Source organism: Halichoerus grypus, chromosome 9 (genome assembly GCF_964656455.1).
Source record: "Halichoerus grypus chromosome 9, mHalGry1.hap1.1, whole genome shotgun sequence".
NCBI classification, from domain to species: domain Eukaryota; kingdom Metazoa; phylum Chordata; class Mammalia; order Carnivora; family Phocidae; genus Halichoerus; species Halichoerus grypus.
Genome location: NC_135720.1, coordinates 137,483,097 through 137,502,525, shown reverse-complemented (window position 1 = coordinate 137,502,525; position 19,429 = coordinate 137,483,097). Strand labels below are relative to the sequence as shown.

Genomic DNA, 19,429 nt, shown 5'->3' with positions numbered 1-19,429 from the left:
TGAATAAATCCTTTTCATACTTTAAAAAGAAAAGGTTTAAAACAGAAAGAGAGCAATGCATACTTTATCAGACCTGTTCTGAGTTCCTGGGAATATAAATTTTAAGTTTGGAAACCAAAGAAGAACCTCATTGCTGATTCATCACTTCCCCTACCCCAAATTTCCAAGTTTCTAATATATCAAAATTTTAAAAGGTAATGAAAAATGATAGAAAGACAGACAAATCTTTCCCCCATGTTAAAATAGGTTGATTTCCTACTGTTTGGTTGTAGGAGTCCTTTACATATTCTGGATATAAACTGTTTAGGAGATAATGTATTTTGCAACTCTTTTCCCCACAGTCTGTGGCTTACCTTTTCATTTCCTTAATAGTTTCTTTTGAGAAGCAAAAATATTTAATTTTGATGAAGTCCAATTTATCAACTTCTTCTCTTTCATGTCCTAAGAAACAGTTGTGTGTGTGTGTGGTCTCCTAAGAAATAGTTTCCTAACTCAACATCACCAAAAGAGAGGGGCAAGTGGCAAAAGAGTTGAACACTTTACCAAAGATCTACCGATGGCAAATAATCACATGAAAATACACTGAACATCATCAGTCAAGAGAGAAAAGCAAATTAAAAACCACAAAGAGATATCACGACACAAGCTAGTACAACTGCTAAGATTAAAATACTGGCCGTACCAACTTTCAGTGAGGGTGCGAAGCAAATGGACCAGCTGGTGCGAAACAAAATGGGAGAGCAGTTCTGGAAAACACTCTGGCAGTTTCTTAAAAGGCAGAGCAGATGTTTACCATACGACTGGAGGCAATACCACTCCTGGGTATTGACCCAAGAGAGCGCAAACACATATCCCCATGAAGATCTCCGCGTGAATGCTTACAGGAGCTTGATTCTTAAGAGCCCAAGACTGTAAACAACACAAATTTCTATCAACTGGTGAACAGATAAACTGTGGCCCATCCCTAAAGTGAAATAATTCTAGGCAATAAACAGTAACGAACTATTAATAATCACAACATGGATGAAAACTGAATGCATTAGGCTAAGTGAAAAAAATCAAGAAGTAACATAAAATTTCATTTCTATGACATTCTGAAAATGGCAAAACTGTAAGGACAGAAATCAGAACAACAGTTGCCAAGGACTGTGGGTATGTGTGTTTGGTGGGGTGGGAATTGGGCGGGGGGGGGGGGGCGCTCAACTACAAAAGGACACAAGGGAACTTTCTGGAGCAATGGAAATGTTCTGTATCTTAATTCTTATCATGCTTATACAACAGTGTACATTTGTCAAAATTCATCAAAGATAAATTTCTTTATTAATTATGCCTCATTAAATCTGACTTAAAGAAAAAAGATCAGTATAAATAACATACAAGAAAGTAATTAACAAATAATGAATACAGGGCATAGATCACACTGCTTCTAATCATCACTTTTCCAGGCTATGCGACTCCCCACAGTCTCTCACCCTGTCCTACTGGGTCTGACGTAAGCATTCCATGCACTGCAAACTCCTCTCCCCTCACCCTAGCCTATTTATCACTTATCTGCATTGCTCCAAACTACACCTCTTAAACTTACCCCTCCCCCAAATTACACTACTCGCCATTCCTCTCCCTTCCAGGTGCCCTTATGCACACATGCTTTTCTTTAGATACATTGTTGCTCTGCTGAAAGCCTTTCATCCTCTCTCCATCAAACCACTACTCAGGCTTTCAAGCCCAAGTCAAGGACGGCTTCATCCACTGTGTGCCCACAGGACTTTATCCCTCTGCATATTTATCATGATTATTTGTGGCTCTCTTCAGATTTCACTGTTTTTAGGGAAAAGACATTTTATTCAGCTCTGTGTCTCTAGCAAATAGTTCTTGTTCCAGGTACAGAGGTGTGCTCAATGCTCATTCTACTAGCAAGTGAATGAAACAAAAATTAAAATAATAATAATAATAAAGCTAATACAGAAAGAGCATTTACTATATGCCGGGCACCATGCTAACCACGTGACATGTATTAACTGATTTAACCCTTAAAAAACTCAGTGAGATTCTATTATTATCGCCCATCCAAAGAGGAAGAAACTGAGGCAGAGAGAGGTTAAGTGACTTGTACAAGGTCACACAGCTAATACGTGGTGCCTCAGGGATATGAATCTATGTAATCTAGCTCCTGAATCCATGCTCTTAACTACTATGATACACTACTTTTTACTTTTTTTTATATTTGAATAATTGAAGAATGTGTACACATACAGGTAAAACTAGAAAAGGCCATAAAAGAAATAAAAACAACAGATCTGGCAGCGCCTCCGCCGCCAGATGCACGGTCCTCGCCCATCCCGCGAACACATGGCAAAAATGTCCAGCCCTACTGAGACCGAGCGGTGCATCGAGTCTCTGATTGCTGTTTTCCAGAAGTTTGCTGGAAAGGAGGGTAACAACTGCACACTCTCCAAGACAGAGTTCCTAACCTTCATGAATACAGAACTGGCTGCCTTCACAAAGAACCAGGACCCTGGTGTCCTTGATCGCATGATGAAGAAACTGGACCTCAACGCTGATGGGCAGCTAGATTTCCAAGAATTTCTTAATCTTATTGGTGGCATGGCCATACTTGCCATGACTCCTTTACAAGGTCTACCCATTTCTGGAAGTAAATCAGAGGGGCTCTTGGGCCTTGGCCTCCAGACCACCTCTTTCCTTCAAAACAGCCTCCCAATCATCACGTCCTCCTCACATCCTCCACGGACCCTGAGCCCAGAGTGTCCACCACCCCCTGTGCAGGCCAGTCCGTCTGGTAGTTAATAAAGTAATAGCGTTTTTTAAAGCACAAAACAAAACAAAACAAAACAAAAAACAGATCTAAGAAGGTACAGACCTCAGTGGGTTTTTAAATTTACATGTCATTCTGGTAAGATAGTGCCTTTTTGACAATTACAGGTAAAAAAAAAAAAAAAAAGGTACTATAACAAGATGACATACAGGAAGCCATGAAGTAGAGACAAATAGGAAGACACAATTTCTCAAGCTTTGCCCTCGATATCAATGCCGTGATTACTGTGACACTGTTCCACTTCATGAATTCATTTACCTTTTGCAATATATGACAGAAATATTCTCAAATATAGCCTCTTTCAAATGCTACTTTATTTATACACGTAATTTTCAAAATTAAAGTGTCCACATTCGAAATACTCACCATGCTGTGTGACTTTCCAGTATTAGGGCAGCCTGCCTGAAAAGATGTTTAAACCACTGCCAATCAACGTGGTTAACAGTCCCTGAAATAAGTGGATGCCTGTGGTAAGCAGCGCTTTTGTTCAGCTCTCCAAAGAGAGCCGTATGCCTGCCCACAGGGCTCACACCTGACAAATCAGGAAGTCCTGTCATTTACAAAGTTTCTGACATCAAATTATATATTCTGCTGTGAACTGCATGTTTTCTAATGTTATAACCTGTGTATTAATGAAGTTTATTTAGGATTTCTAGAGTATACAGTCACAAAGATAAGCCTAATGAATCAACAAGATCAAGTTCAAATGCAGTCCTTGTTCAGTAATTAGCACAGAAAATCAACACAAAATGTACAGTTTTGTAAACATGCTTTCCTAAACAGAGTACAAACCAACCTTCCTAATAAATGTCACACATATTAATAATGACTCCTGCAATCATGGAGAAATAACCCTACCTTAAGAAGAACTGAAGCAAATCAGTATTGTCTCACCCACCTATCCCCAACACAACTTCTAATGATGGACAGGAAGTGTATTTTCTCAAAGTATATCTCAGCCTTAAGAGGAGATTCCCAACTAGCCAATCTTCCCTTGGTCTTAGGGACCCATCCCACCACATTCTCTAGGACAAGGGATGTTCTAGGCTTGAATCAGATATCACTAAGAACTGGAACGGTGAGGACAGGGATCTTGGATGATCTGATACACTGCCGCGTTCCTAGCACCTAGCAGCTACCACATAATAGGTCTCCAGTAAGTACTTATTAAAGGGAAAATGATGTGGCAGCCCAGGGATTTGAAGTCAGGCTTTTGAGTCCTGAAGTCTACTCTTTGTTTTTTCTACCAGACTTTAACAGAGAACATCATGCTTTCTGGTTGACTAATCTAAACGAAACTTTCCTGCCAACAAATGAGCTGAAGAGAAGGAAAGGAACATTCAAAAGTATACTCACAAGATCTTGGAACCACCTACAGCCAGACACAGAGTAACCAAAGTAAACAACAGCAGTGACTTTAAAAAATGACACTGCATGAAAACACCTTCCAAGGGCGATGGTTAACCATAACTATCTGCCCCAAGAGACATGATGACATTTTTCACTGTGAGGTAAAATGTTTCACGATCCTGAAAAAAATTAAAAAGATCCCGATTCTGTACGGGTTACCTATAAATACATATGTCCTAGATATTAAATAAAATTTCATTTAATCATTCTAGGAAAGAAGTTGTGGTTACAAAAAGGTCTTTCTATCGAAGACATGGATATTTTTAAATCTTTCCTCTCTCTTCTCCCAATGTAAAAAAAAATTAGACATTTTTGTGCTCCAGAATGGGAAAAGTGTAGAGGTTATGGCCACCAAAGCCAGTTCTTCTGGACCCAGAGGTTGGTAGGTTTTGATATTCTGTTATTTTCTTTTCATTCAGCACCACACAAATAATATTAATTACAACTAGATAGTTCCAGGAGACAGTCAGAGAGAAGATAATAAAATGCCCAGGGGTCTGACAACTGATTGCTGTGTCCTCACTACGCTGCTCTCTCTGATTATGAAAACAAACTGAATGTCCCATTTCTAAAGGCTGATATTGATGAAAATTCACCTGACAACGGTAGTAATATCCTTCTTAATTATTAAAAATCTTCTTTGTTAAACGCTTACTCCATGAGTACCTGCACACATGGGGACAATATGTCTTTTTAATTCAGGTGTGCACTACCTTTTTATTTCTATCACTCGGTCCAAAGAATCGACACACCCTCCCTGTACTGTGGGGTGACACAGACAAATCCTAGCAGACGGCAGAAGCACAGAATGCAGTTACATGGGTTCTTTCTTCCACCTCTATTAAAGCCCTGCGTCACAGTTATTCTGTGAGCGGAACTGCATGAGGAAATAACAGTTTTCACTCCGTCTGTAAAAAAAAAACAAAACCGCAGTACAATCCCTAAAACTAGTTTCCTAAGTCAATGAATTTAAGTATCTTCATATTTTTTTCACACTTCAGAATTTTTTTCTTGTCTAAATCAATATAATTCATTTCTTTATTTCGGTTAAATTCACTATTCTTCAGAAGGTTTCTGTTTTTGTAGCAATTCTAACAATTAACTTCAGAAACAGGTCTTTTCAGACACCAATTATAGATAATTTTGGTTTCCTACTTCAGATTTTTTTAATTTTAGGTTCTGTGAACATAACTTTTATACATAAAGAGTCAGTTATGATAAATGTCATATAGTGCCAAAGAAACAACTGCTCTATAAAATGATGTTTACAAAGAATAATCCTATATTTTAATAATAATACTACCTGCTGAAGACAGATTACAACTCAAATACTGTTACTAATAGTGTGATTTCACTTTTGTAAACTTTTCACAACATACTAATTTGAAATTAAAATAAAAAGCCCTTTGTGGGGGGCACCTGGCTGGCTCAGCTGGAAGAGCTTGTGACTCTTGGTCTCAGGGCTGTGAGTTAAAGCCCCATATTGGGTGTAAAGATTACATTAAAAAAAAAAAAAAACCCACAATGGGAAAAAAAAAGTCTAAAGGGAATAAGCAAAGTTATAATTATCATGTTTCAGTGACAGAATTATGAATATTCTATTTCCATTTTTAAATATGTGATCTTAAGTTATTTCTCTAATTATAAAGAAACAAAATACATAAATCTAAAGAATTTTAGTGGTAATTAAGTGAGATTCGATGATGGAACAAAAAGGGTACTAGACTAAATGGGGAGGGGGGAGATGTTATTCATCCCGGAAAATCTCTTCCCCATTAGCAGCACTGGGCATGCTCCCTTAGAATCTCCCCTACATCCCAACATATACTGAGCTCTTCACTACACACAGTGGAGTTCAGGAAAATATTACCATAATGTACACAAACAAGAGGCTTTGTCATACTAAAGAAATTATCCTATTCCAGTAACTTAACTCCTAGAAATGAAATTTAAGATGAATCCTATGCTTTTGCCACATTCCATCCTAAAACAGAATTCTAACGAGTTTCCTATTTCCCTAACACAGCAGGACTATGTTTATGGAGAAAGTTAGTCTCACATGAATAGATACCTCAGGAGCCCATATTCATGTCATTTCTTAAACCAAGAGAAATCAAAAAGTAAACAGACAAATGGTGAAAACAAACTAAACTTCTCAAACACTGAGGTTCTGTTTCACACGAGAATGTTTGTTCAAAGATTATTAAATTTGCTAGTGGGGCAAGGATTTGACAGCAGAAAACAAGTTCATTACACTGAGAATACAGTATTAGAAGTTGTCAATAGCAGGGCAACTGGCTGGCTCAGTTGGTAGAGCATATGACGCTTGATCTCAGGGTTGTAAGTTCAAGCCCCACATTGGATACACAGACTACTTAAAAAAAAAAAAAATCTTTAAAAAAAAAAAAAACAAAAGTCGTCAACAGTACTGTTGTACATCAAATAAGGAAAAATCCAATAAATCTCATTCCAGATGCCAATTATTCATATAATTTTTCTATGAGTGGACTCTATTTTTATATATATATTATATACATATTTTTTTCCTAAATTAATAAAGTCTTTTTTTAAAGAGGATTCCTGAGCATATTGAGTACAGCCCTAGAAGAATGGTGGGAAGGATGAAGCACCACCATGTGGTCAACAAATACCAACTGAATGCTAACGACCTTTGGGCATTCTGTGAATAGTGATGGCCACAAAGAATAAGACCGATAACAGACAGCACGTCTCCTGACTTCACGATGCTAAGAGCAGGAAGATTCTCTCATTCAGTCAGTCACCAAACACTTACTGAGTGCCGACTGTATGTCAGGCATCACGGGAATGGTTGGAGAAACATGGTCAGCTTAAAAAAAGATTGAAAATCGGTCACTGTGAAGTTAGTAATTTAAGTAGAAAGGTGGCCTTCATCAGAAAATGAGATAAGTGATTGTAAAATCACAACCCTGTGAAGTGCTGAGAGGGCAGATGACAGGTTAAGCACAGTCAGCAGAGGGAACCAAGGCCAGGGATGACGGGAAGACCGCACTGAGTGGTCAGAGGAGGCTTTACAGAGCGGGTAACGGCGGAGCGACTTGGGGGATGAGTGTACGGGAAGGGGCGCATTCCAAAAAAAAGCATCTGTGTACTGGGGGGATGACAAGGAGTTCAGTGGGATGGGAAAATTACAATGATATAGCAAGAAATGGTGCTGGACAGGCAGACAAAGGCCAGGTATTAGGAAGGGACTTCAATTCCATACGGCTTTTTATTGTGTTTGGTACTTTTTCTTCTTAACGAGAGAATCAAGGATATATTTTTTGCACTAAGGTGAAAAGTTACAGAGACATGACGAAATTTCAGCAGCAATGGGGCCAGTATGTTGAGGAGAGACAGTCAGAAGTGTAACACAGCTTGTAAGTAACACAGAAAGAGCAAATCAAATGTGGACCAAGTATACGTTTCGACAGCCAAAAATGTTCTTTTGTACGAGCTTACCCCTATGACACTCAGTCCTTTAAGGTAGTCCTGCCGAGGCTGGGCTTGAGGAACACAGCCAGCGAGCACTATCTTCTTGTTCTCCTCTTGAGCTTTTCTGAAAGATTGAAGAGAAAACAGTGTGATTCTTTTGCTCACAAGTGTACCCTTGAAACTGATGTTAGTACATGTAAAGCGTTCAAATCCTAACAAGCCCTTCTACTATGAAACTGGATTTTCTTACGACTACTAAAAGAAAACATTATAATAAGACTCCTGCACTGTGCATCTATTGGTCCTACCATTAGAGAATACAACAGCCGTCCAACCTGATCATGTCTTTCGTTATTGTCCCATTACAAAACCAAAAAATTTACTTATACAGAATTCTCAAGGACATAAATTATGCTTAAAAGCCACTTTCTATTGAAGGACATCTCGGCTCCTTCCACAGTTTGGCTACTGTGGATAAAGAAGATGTGGTCCATATATACAATGGAATATTAATCAGTCATCAGAAAGGATGGATACCTACCATTTGCATCGAGATGGAACTGGAGGGGATTATGCTAAGTGAAATAACTCAAGCAGAGAAAGTCAATTATCATATGGTTTCACTCATATGTGGAACATAAGGAATAGCGTGGAGGACCACAGGGGAAGGGAGGGAAAACTGATGGGGGAGAAATGAGAGAGGGAGACAAACCATGAGAGACTCTGGACTCCGGGAAACAAACTGAGGGTTGAAGAAGGGAGGGGGGTTGGGGGATGGGGTAACCGGGTGATGGGTATTGAGGAGGGCACGTGTGGTGATGAGCACTGGGTGTTCTATGCAACTAATGAATCGTTGAACACTACATCAAAAACTAATGATGTACTACATGCTGGCTAACTGAACATAATAAAAAAAAGCCACTTTCTACACAGATAAGTTATTTTAAATATTAACGAAAATGTACCTAAAACTCATTCTATGACTTCCCAGTGTTTTGACCAACATAAAAGTAAAATACACTTAAAAAAAAAAAAACCGCACAAAGTTTAAAAAATAGAAGGTATAATACCCCCTCTATCCTGGGAATTCACACATCTCCCCAGTTCTGCTCCCCAGAGACCTATGCTTAAGCTTATAGGGTGCTTATGCGAACTTCCAGCCCAGCCCTCACATGTGCAAGTCTATTGTGTAACTAGACCTGTGCTCAGTACTTACACATAAAGATGAAACTACATTTTGCTTTACAAATACATCTTGTATCTTTTCTTTCACATCTTTACCTAAAGATCAATCTCATCCTTTTTACCCATTACAATGTGGATATACTATAACTTAACTGTTCTTGTTCTAATCAGCATTTAGGGTGTTTCCAATCTTTCACTATTACAAATGGTTTTACAATGAGCATGCATATACATACAACATATACATGTATGTGTATATACATACACATGTACATATATATGTGGATGGATAGATATCTTTGAGTATTTGAGAAAGTGTTTCTGGGTTATGGAAACCCAGATGTGAAATCTATGCTAAGATGTCTATTTCCCTAGATAAATGCTAAGAAGTAGAAATGCTGACTCAAAGGTATACAGGTCTGGTTATTTAGCACGTCTTTACTTAGGAGGGGTTGGGATCTACTTTAGGCACTACTCATTCATCTGGCATACATGTATACAGCAAACACTGATGCCGTGCTAGAAGACAGTGGTCAACCAAGCAGAGCTGGTATCTTTTTCTAGAAACTATTCACAACCTTTGCCCACTTTAAAATGAAATTTTCAAGCCTTCAGTTCTTTTTCAAGTATACAGGTTTTGGGGTATAGTTATGCTTTGTTTCCTTTTTTTGTTTTTCTGGATGCTCGGTACTAGGCTTTATGCACCAACTGTGTTCCTGGCCCCACTGGCAATCTTTACCTTTCCAAAATCAATTGAGGAAGTTAAGGGTATCAGCAGCCCAGTTTCAGGACATGTAACTTTTAGAACACACCACTATGAAGTAAAAAGTCTCTACACCTGGCACTCTTGTTTTTGCAACCTTTTCAAGAGTACAAACTCAGAAATGGCGGCCAAAAAAACCCCTGGGATTAACAGAACTAGCTACTTATGATCAACAGCCACATCAAAACCTTCTGGAAAGTATGCAGAGAGTGGTTAAATGAATAGGTAGAGAATAAAATACTATTTTAACATAATCCGCAAGTAGAGAATAAAATACTATTTTAACATCATTTCTATAACTTATTAGAGAGCTTTGGTATAATTTTTCCATTTGGAATCCTGGGGAAAAAAAAACTTGTTAATGGAATCAAAAAAAATTTGAGTTTGATAGATTGCTTAACATATCCAAGAGAATTACTGCCTGGCTCTACCACCTGGTTTTACTTTTTTATCAGTGCCGTGCACATCATTGCACACAAATAGTTTTCTTTTGGTAAATGTGAAATACCTTATCAGACAACAACAAAAAAAATTTTTCCATTTACATGAACAATCTGTATGAGGAAGTAATAACCGGTTTCCTCAAGAATTTTAGCTATAACACCTATAATCACAGTAAACATCCAAGGGAGTCTGTAAGGTCACCAATAATTACATTCAAATTAAAAGGCCTGCCTCCTATAATGTGACTCAATTACTTAATTATTAAGCACATCTAAGACATGATGTTAAGAGCTTAAGGGAACACAGTGAAGAAGAAGACATGCACCCTGTACTCAACAAGCTTATGGTTTATAATGGATGAGATGTAAAAGAACACCAACAACACAGCAGCAAATAAAATGCCCCTAGTGACAGAAAGATACATAGGCAACATATATATCAGGGAGAAGAAAGGAATATGCAGACAGAAAAAGATAGTACAAGGCTTCCAAACAAACTCCTACAAGGTGGAACTCAGGGCAGAGAAAGCACCAGGCAGCTATTCCAGCATGGACGAAGACAAGAAGGTAAAAAGGAGGAGGAAAGTATTACACTACAGAATTCCTATTTTAGGGAGACTAGTAAAGCTTCTATTATGGAAGGAGACTTAAGAAAGAGGCTGGAGAGTTTCTATTTAGGTTCGTGGGCAATGGGGAAGTGTTTGGTGGCAGCGTGGACATACAGTAGATAGAACCAAATTTTAAGAATATGACATTGGTGGCAAGATATAAAATGAAACACAAGGGGAAAAGAAATTAAGAGGTGAGGAAATTAATACTCTAGGCAAAAAGATATGATGACTGAATGCATGTGGAAGATCCAAAAAAAGAAAGATTAAAGGAAAGGAAATTAGTTTTCTTGCTAGAATATACTTGAGGGAAAACCCCAAGGAGTAATCAAAGGTCTAAAAGGGATCAGCAAACATCTTAGATAAAGAGCTACATAGTAAATAGCTTAGGCTTTGCTACTCACAGGTCCTCTGCGGGAAGAGTCTTAACTCTGCCACTTTAATGCAAAATCAATCATACATCATACTCACGTGTGTGTGTGTATGTGTGTGTGTGTTCCAATAAAGCTTCATTTACAAAAACAGGCAGCAGGTCAGATTTGGCTCAAAGAAGCTGCTGGCTAAGTACTGAGATAGAAGACAACAAATTCACAAAGGACACACTAAATCTGAGGTTCCACTAATGCCCATCAAGTTTCTGGAAATTCAAGTCACCAGCTGGGAATGAAGCTGGGGGTAGATTTTCGAAATGCATTCTAATGTGACCGTTGAAAACAGTAGATAGAACAGACCCTAAAGGTGTGGAGAGAATCCAATTGAGTACAAAACTTTAAGGCCCTTTAGAGATGTAGAAACATTGCCACAGAATAAAAATGTTAGTGTGGAAAACAAAAAGGAGGTAATATCACCACCGACAACCATACTTTAACAACAATCATGGTTAGCACTTACACGGCACTTCAAGTTAACCACGGTATTGTTAGCTATATTTGAAAACAGTACAGACAGTATGTGTAACAATCCAGGGAAAATGCTCTGGTGACATATTATAAACACTAAATCAGGTCATAAAACAGTCCAAGACTGATTTTAAGGGAGTAAGCAGAACACCAGAAAATTAAGAGGAAAAGTTCAAAATAGAGATGCTTGAGTAAGTAACTCATTTAGAATACTATTTCATGCTTTTACTGAATTTGGATTTAAAATGCTAGGGTAGATCAGAACTATAATCAAAGCAAAAATCACAGCCTCATTATGGAATACTAATGCCACATTTTATATGTGATCAAATAAAGTAGCAAAAGTTTTGACACAATCTCTCTGAGTCCTCTTGTTCCAAACATTCCCTTCTTACATCCTGTTCTTTTTGTCTAGTGAACTTTGTTCAGGTTAATAAAAGCCTGTAAAACAATTTCTTTAGGAAAAAACCCAGCACAGACATATTTTTAAAAGCTTTTATCCTTCAAATATGAATGTTGGTAACAAAAATACCTTAAGAAACTTTAAAGTAGCATGAGTTTCTATGTCCTCATTTTAGATAGCCTTGAAATGTTAATTAAAACAAAAATTACATGTAAAGTTAATTCAATATAATCATTCTTATTTTCTTGAAACATATTTCTAAATTAGAGACATACCCTTGACTAGAGGACTAACTTAAGTAATGCGTAAAATATAAAGAAACCTTTCCCTCTTTTCTGCCAACTACTAAATACAAGAAATAATTTGTACAGAATCTTAAAATTCACAGAAACATAGAAAATAAAGATGATATAATATCATTTGCTTTATTTCACAAAAGAGAAAGTTGAGGAGCACCTGGGTGGCTCAGTCAGTTAAGCATCTGCCTTCGGCTCAGGTCATGATCCCAGGATCCTGGGATCGAGCCCCACGTAGGGCTCCCTGCTCAGTAGGGAGTCTGCTCCTCCCTCTCCCTCTGTTCCTCCTCGTCCTGCTCGTACTCTCTCTCAAATAAATAAAATCTTAAAAAAGAGAAAGAGAGAAAATTGAGATTCAAGAAGATATAATAATTGTGGCCCAAAGTCCACACTCTGAGTTAGTGCTGGAGCTGGGATGGGCAACCAAGATTCTCTGTTCCTTGAAGATCAGATCTCAGGACATAAATCAAACTTGGGTTTTGATCGTGTAATAAAAATTAGAACAAACATTTCTTGATTAAAACCACACAGAAATTTAAAGGGATTATAATGTATCGAATATCTTCAAAGTCGAAACACAGTATTTGACAGTTCCTGTTTTCCTGAGTTTTGTGCACAGTCTAATAGCGGAGTAATAAACTCGTGTATATATCAAGAAAAACACAGTTCTCTAACAAGTAGTGGGTTGGGAGCAAATGTTGCTTCTCTCCCCATGTTCTTTTCTCCTATTCCTTACATCCTTCCTGCAACTTGATGCTTAATCAATATAAAAACACTCATAATAATGACCAGGTCTTCACCCAAAGTCTTCTTTCATGAAAAAGTATTTCTTAAATATATATCTGACTTTTACATTTCTTTTGGGGGGGAAGAGGCAGAAAGAGAAGGGGAGAAGGAGGGAGAATCTTAAGCAGGATCCATGCCCAGCGCAGAGCCCAATACAGGGCTCGAGCTCAGGATTCTGAGATCGTGACCTGAGCCAAAATTAAGAGTCGGGACGCTTAACCGACTGAGCCACCCAGGTGCCCTTAATTTTTACATTTCTAAATGCATACTGACATAATCATAAAAACCCCTCCTCACAACAGCACTAAAAAGAGAGCCAAATTCATCTGTTTCTGTACAAAGCAAGCCCAGTCTTCACTACTCTGCATGTGAGTATTCTCTGCACTTAAATATTCAAGGAAGAGAATATCTATTGTAAGTATTCACAGTTAGGGAACGGTTAGGTGAATCACATAAAAGTATCTCAGCAAACAAGGATCTACGTGTGTGATGAACTTCAACAACACGACGCCTCTTCTAATTGTGGAACAAGCAGCTGAGGAAGCGGCAGTCTGTAGCCATGCTACTGTCTACCTACGTAACTACGTCAGCACTTGGAGAGGTGGGCTAGAGGCTGCTGAAAGCTGAGAATAAAGTTACTCTGAGACTTGATGGGATTTATCGATCTGAAAAAAACCATCCAAATGTATTCAAATATGTAACTGGGGATATCTGCCGACATTCAAATCCAAAGTAACTGGGGTATAGTCTCAGGATCTCAAGACCCAACTGTATTTTAACTAAACAAAAACTAGAACATAATTGCACATTTTATGCCCCATGAGAAAGAATGTTACTGAAAGGGGAGTGGTCCTCACTGCACCCAGAAGAGTCCAAAGGGTAAACATTTCTCACCATCTGTAACAGTGACAAGCAGAGTAGGTACCCGAGGCAGATGCACAGAGCAGTCATTTCTTCAAAGTGAATCCAGGCACAACAAGCTACCACACCCCGATGAACCAGCCGTACAAAACCAGTCAAGAAATTCCCACTTGAGTTCAGGTCCAGTGAGTTTCCTTTATTATGCTTACTGCCAGAACAAGTTCCTGGGCTCACTGCTAAGAACTTCTGTCTATCAATAAAGTCAGTAATTCAGCATTTCGTTTCTTCATTCTATCACTCCTTCACTCACCACATGCCAGACACAAGGAAAAAGAAAGATAAAAGGACAGTCCCTGATCTCCAGCAGTTCAGGGTCTAGTGAGGAGAGGACGAAACGGGCTTGAGAGCCCAGGTTCTTCTGCATGAAGGGGAAGACCGGAGGTCTGAGGGTGGCAAGGAGAGCTGCGAGGAGCCCTGTGCGAGGATCAGCATGCATCCCTGCGAAGAGACTCCAGGGCACCTGGCTGGGAAGGACAGACGGCCTTCTCTGCAAGCAGCGCTGTGTGACCCTGACACCCAATGAGGTCCCTGAGGGACGCGGTCAGGGATACAGAGGAGGCTGAGCAAAGGGGACCGAGGTCCTCCTCCTCCTCGTCCACCACAGCCTGTTAGTGTGCTTGCATGTGCTTCGTGTATCAAAGACCTGTGAAAGATTTTGTTTGAAGAAAGGATTCTGTGACTTTAAATTAAGGGGGAAAAAAGGTGAGCACAGGACAGACTTTTTCTCAGCTCCACTGAGGTATAACTGCCAAGGGCACAGACTTTTGTTAAGAAGCTAAAGGTATAAAGAAAGTTGGATCATTACAGAAAAATGGAATTTCAATGAGAAGTGTAAACAAGTTTTAAAAAGAAGCTACAAGAGAAAAGTGATAGGGGGTAGAGGGTGAGACCAAAGACAGGAGCGATGGGAGGAAGCAGAAGGAAATCAGAAAATGGGTGATGTGCTCACACACTGGGCCGAGGCCAAGAAAGAGCACAGTAAGAAAGCGCCAGGTAGGCCTAACTGGCCTCATGGCTCCAAAGGGAATCAAGAGGTTTCTCTCTGAATCCTGCCAGGGTAGCTGCTAAAAGTCACTCGCTCTGCAAGTCAGGAAATTAGCATTTCCTCAGAAATGGAGGTCCTGGGGGGAGTCCTTCTAATTCTGCTCTTGACCATGGTTAGATACGCCTACATAAGAAGCTGAATTAGTGAGACTGGTTATTATGAATTCAGTCCCCGGGCCCATTTAACTCTAGGTCAGTCCACAAAAAAACAAGTTTCTGTATCCGCAAAACTAAGGATCATACCCTGAAATACACTGACAACGCCTAGTTATGCCACATGGAAAGGCAGCTTGACGTGACATATTTTTCCGTTGCTCTAAAACTGAAACCTCAATCCCACAAGACATTAAGCAGCCATACATACTATCTGGTTTCTACAGCTAGTGGCTTGAAGGTTGTATCAGAAGAACTGAAAGCCACAGGTTTGTTCTCTGACTCAGAAATTCAGCATCAAGATACTTGGGCAAGTTAATGGTAAATCAATGAATAATAAGTCCATCCTCCCAGATGCTTTTCCAAAACTCCTAGAATTATTCTTACTACATCCTGTTCTCTTATACTCGGTCCATGGGCAAACCCCGCTCACTGGACCTCAGGAGGATGCCCAGGTTCCAACCACTTTTCACCACCTCACGGCTACCACCATGTCGAAGCCAGCAACATTTCTCCCCTGCGTCCTTCTACCTTTGTCCCCTGATCATTGCAGTCAGAGGGATCTCTGTAAAATGTAAGCCAGAACAAAGCACCCCTCTCCTCAAAATTTTCCTGCGGCTCATTATCTCACAAGGATTAAAAGGCAAAGTTCTTCAGAATGGCCTACAAGGCTCTGCCCCCCCCCACACCCCTCCTTCCCTCTCCCCTCATCCCCTGTGATGTCTACTACTCTTTCCCCACTTGCTCTGTTCCAGCCACGCAGGCCTTCCGAGTCTTCCACTGTTGTGCAGAAGTCCACGTGGTGCCTCCCTTCCTCCGCCAGGTCCTGGCTGGTGGATCACCTTCACCAAACCTGTGGCCCATCACAGCAGCGCCACTGTTCCCTTCACTGCTTGCCTCCTCACCACCTCTCACCTTCTCCTCTCCCATACAATTTTCAAAATTTTTTAAATAGTGTGTTCCCCTATATGCCCCTCCACAAGAGTGTGACTTTCATAAAGACAGGGATTTGGGTGTATGTTTTCTTAAAGAAGTATTTGCAGACTTAGAACAGAACCTGGTAGGGACGCCCGGGTGGCTCAGTCAGTTAAGCGTCTGCCTTCGGCTCAGGTCTTGATCCCAGGGTCCTGGGATCGAGCCCTGCATCGGGCTCCCTGCTCGGTGGGGAGCCTGCTTCTCCCTCTGCCTGCCGACCCCCCTGCTTGTGCTCTCCTGCTCTCTCTCTGACAAATAAATAAAATCTTTAAAAAAAAAAAAAAAAGGAGGAAGAAGAAGAACAACAACAACAGAACCTGGTATATCGTAGTAGCAAGAAGGGGGGAGGCACTGAAAGTCCAACCACTCTGACAGAGGCGTGTAAAGGAACAGGACAGTCACCTGAGAAACACAGTAGCAAAGTGACTGAGAGCCCAGACTCTGAAGCCAGACGGCCTAGGTTCTAATGCTGGCTCTGTTTACTGTGTAACCGCACGTGAATTACTTAACCTCTCTGAGCTATAATTTCTTCACTTGTAACAGAAGTTCTTACCTCATGAAGTTGTGAGACTTAAATGAAAAGCACTTTAGAAAGTGCTGGTACACAGTAAGGGAGTTACAAACACTCACTCCTATCTGAGAGCATTAAGGAGATCTACAAGGCCTGACGGGGATAGATGGTGACATCACACGGTCATGAGAAACACCAAGTTAGAGAACAGGATGGAAACTATGTCCCACTTACACAAAGAAGGTATTAAGAAGGCATATGCACAGAATAAATCCTGAAAGGAAATGTTCCAACCTGTAAACAACGACCACAATGAAGCAAATAAAGACTGTGTTAAAAGCTTGCCACTACAAGAGGGCGGGGGAAGGATTCCCCAGCACACAGACCAGCTCCTGGGAAGGCGTCATCCTGGGATGAAGGCCTGTTGAGGAGGCCATTCGTGGCGTGTTCCTCCTTACACACTTTCCTAACTTGCCCTGGGTCACCTCAAAGAGCTCCCCAACATTTGCAGAGCTCCTCCTAGATAGGATGACTGCCCAGTAGAACAGAGTTTACCCAAATGGTCCACATTTCCTACAGTATCACAAGTGATGATACGGATTCTGCTTTACTTCCCCAGAAACAGGGAGCTCAGTACTTCAGTTTCCTGTATAATCACTGACGCTTGTTTTTGCCCATTAGTTCTTTTTTTTTTTTTTAAAGATTTTATTTATTTATTTGACAGAGAGAGACACAGCGAGAGAGGGAACACAAGCAGGAGGAGTGGGAGAGGGAGAAGCAGGCTTCCCGCTGAGCAGGGAGCCCGATGCGGGGCTCGATCCCAGGACCCTGGGATCATGACCTGAGCCGAAGGCAGACGCTTAACTGACTGAGCCACCCAGGCACCCCCCATTAGTTCTTATTTAGTTCTCGAGATAGCTTCTACTTATTCACCCAAATTTACCCTCAAAGCCTTATCCCCTACACTGGCCTACATCCCAAACCATGTTTGGTCAAAACAATATGTAACCGTTGTAAAGGAAATGTCTCTAAAATATTTGTATGGCAGGCTCACATTTCCTATTTCACAAAATATGGTGCATCTAATTAAACCTGTAGTTGATTGCCTTAACCACTGTAGATACAGAATTTTCACATCTGTAAGAGACACCCAAAACTTTCTAGCCCTGTGATTTCATTTTGTAAAAGAGAAAATGGAGGATCAGAAAGATGAAATAGCAGGGCGCCTGGGTGGCTCAGTCGGTTAAGCATCTGCCTTAGGCTCAGGTCATGATCCCAGGGTCTTGGGATCGAGCCCCGTATCGGGCTCCCTGCTCAGCGGGAAGCCTGCTTCTCCCTCTCCCACTCCCCCTGCTTGTGTTCCCCGCTCTGTCAAATAAATAAATAAAATCTTTTAAAAAAAAAAAAAAGAAAGATGAAATAGCTTGCCCAAGGTCAAAGTAAAGACAGGACTGACAGTCATCCATCACTGCCCTTTGCTTCAACATAATGATGTCCATACCAGGGGTTACCGAGATCTGTAAGGCTGTGTGACCCCATAATAAATAACCTCAGGAAGCCATACAGAGGGATTCTTCTCTTCTATCGGCTCTTACCTCTCAACATGTCATTTCTAACTTGTCTACTCAACTCTCCCACCGCCACTTTTAACTGTCATGCAATGAATTTATGAAACTTCTAGAGTAAATGAGGACCAATCAACAACCTCTTTTTATACATGATTTTCACAAATTCATTAGTGAAATATTTTGTGCCTATTATGTGTACAGTATATGCTTAGAAGCCTGTCAGATATCAAGAGGAATTTGTGTTTCAAGAAATACACATGAAGTTGAAAAGAACAAAAAAAAAACCCTGAAATATGCAAATTGAACAGAAATACAAATGGACATTTAAGTACAAGGTTGGTATATTAATAAGTACAAATAAATTTACAAACTTTTTATAATCTTAAAAAAGTGGCCACCAAAATTTTCAATCAAAGAAATCACCAATTAAAAAAGGGGGGGATATTCCAGATGCATATATACAATTGTATATAAATCATACACATGTAGTACTATACTAATATGTTGTATACATTATAAAACATAACGTCATATTGGGATTTCTGTAATGAATTACTGCAGAAGAAAATTAGTGTTCTAAGTTCAAACAGGGAGACATTACTGCAGGCTCAAATAAAGGATTAGCAAGCCTCCCAAAATCTGGTGTAATGCTAACAGTCACCTAGAACCTTCTTTAGTCACTGAGGAGGACCAGAATATGTCACCACAAAATACAGCACTTTGGTAGGAAGATTATTTTGAGGTGAAGGAAATTAAGAAACAGCAGGCTAAGGAAAAGAGACCCCCTCCCCAATTAGGCTAAGAGAAGGATGTAAATTTCCACTTGTAAAGGCATTCCCCACTCCCAACTCTGGTACCAGGAAAAGAGAAGTACTCCAGAGACAACTCAGACTGCCTGACCCTTCATGCATCACCAACCCTACTACACAACCCTGATTTACCATGCATTTCCTAATCACATTACCATTCATCTCCCTCTCCCCAAGAAACCCCAAACCCTTTCTCCTTTATCTAAACTCTTCTCTGCTCCTTATCACCTTTGTTAAGATGGTATATTATCTCCAAATTCTAGCCTCCTGCTTGAGTCATATTTCTTTATGAATAACCTTGGATACCTAAATCTGCTTTTTTTCCCCTGTTAATGCATCTTTTATCAGATTGATTCCCAGGCCCTAGTT

The 19,429-nt window shown here is 40.0% G+C and overlaps 1 protein-coding gene across 6 annotated transcripts in view; it reads right to left on the bottom strand.

Annotated features, from left to right (window-relative positions):
* The window catches only part of CDKAL1 (CDKAL1 threonylcarbamoyladenosine tRNA methylthiotransferase), a 642,750-nt gene that overhangs the window by 465,227 nt on the left and 158,094 nt on the right, over positions 1-19,429 (bottom strand). For all 6 annotated transcript variants that reach the window (XR_004926977.2, XM_036123558.2, XM_036123557.2 and 3 more), the window contains one exon: positions 7,724-7,820. Coding sequence is in view for 5 of the 6 variants with exons in the window: in XM_036123558.2 (XP_035979451.1) it covers positions 7,724-7,820 (97 nt within the window). In the remaining variant the exon portion in view is untranslated. The remainder of the gene's footprint in view (positions 1-7,723; positions 7,821-19,429) is intronic.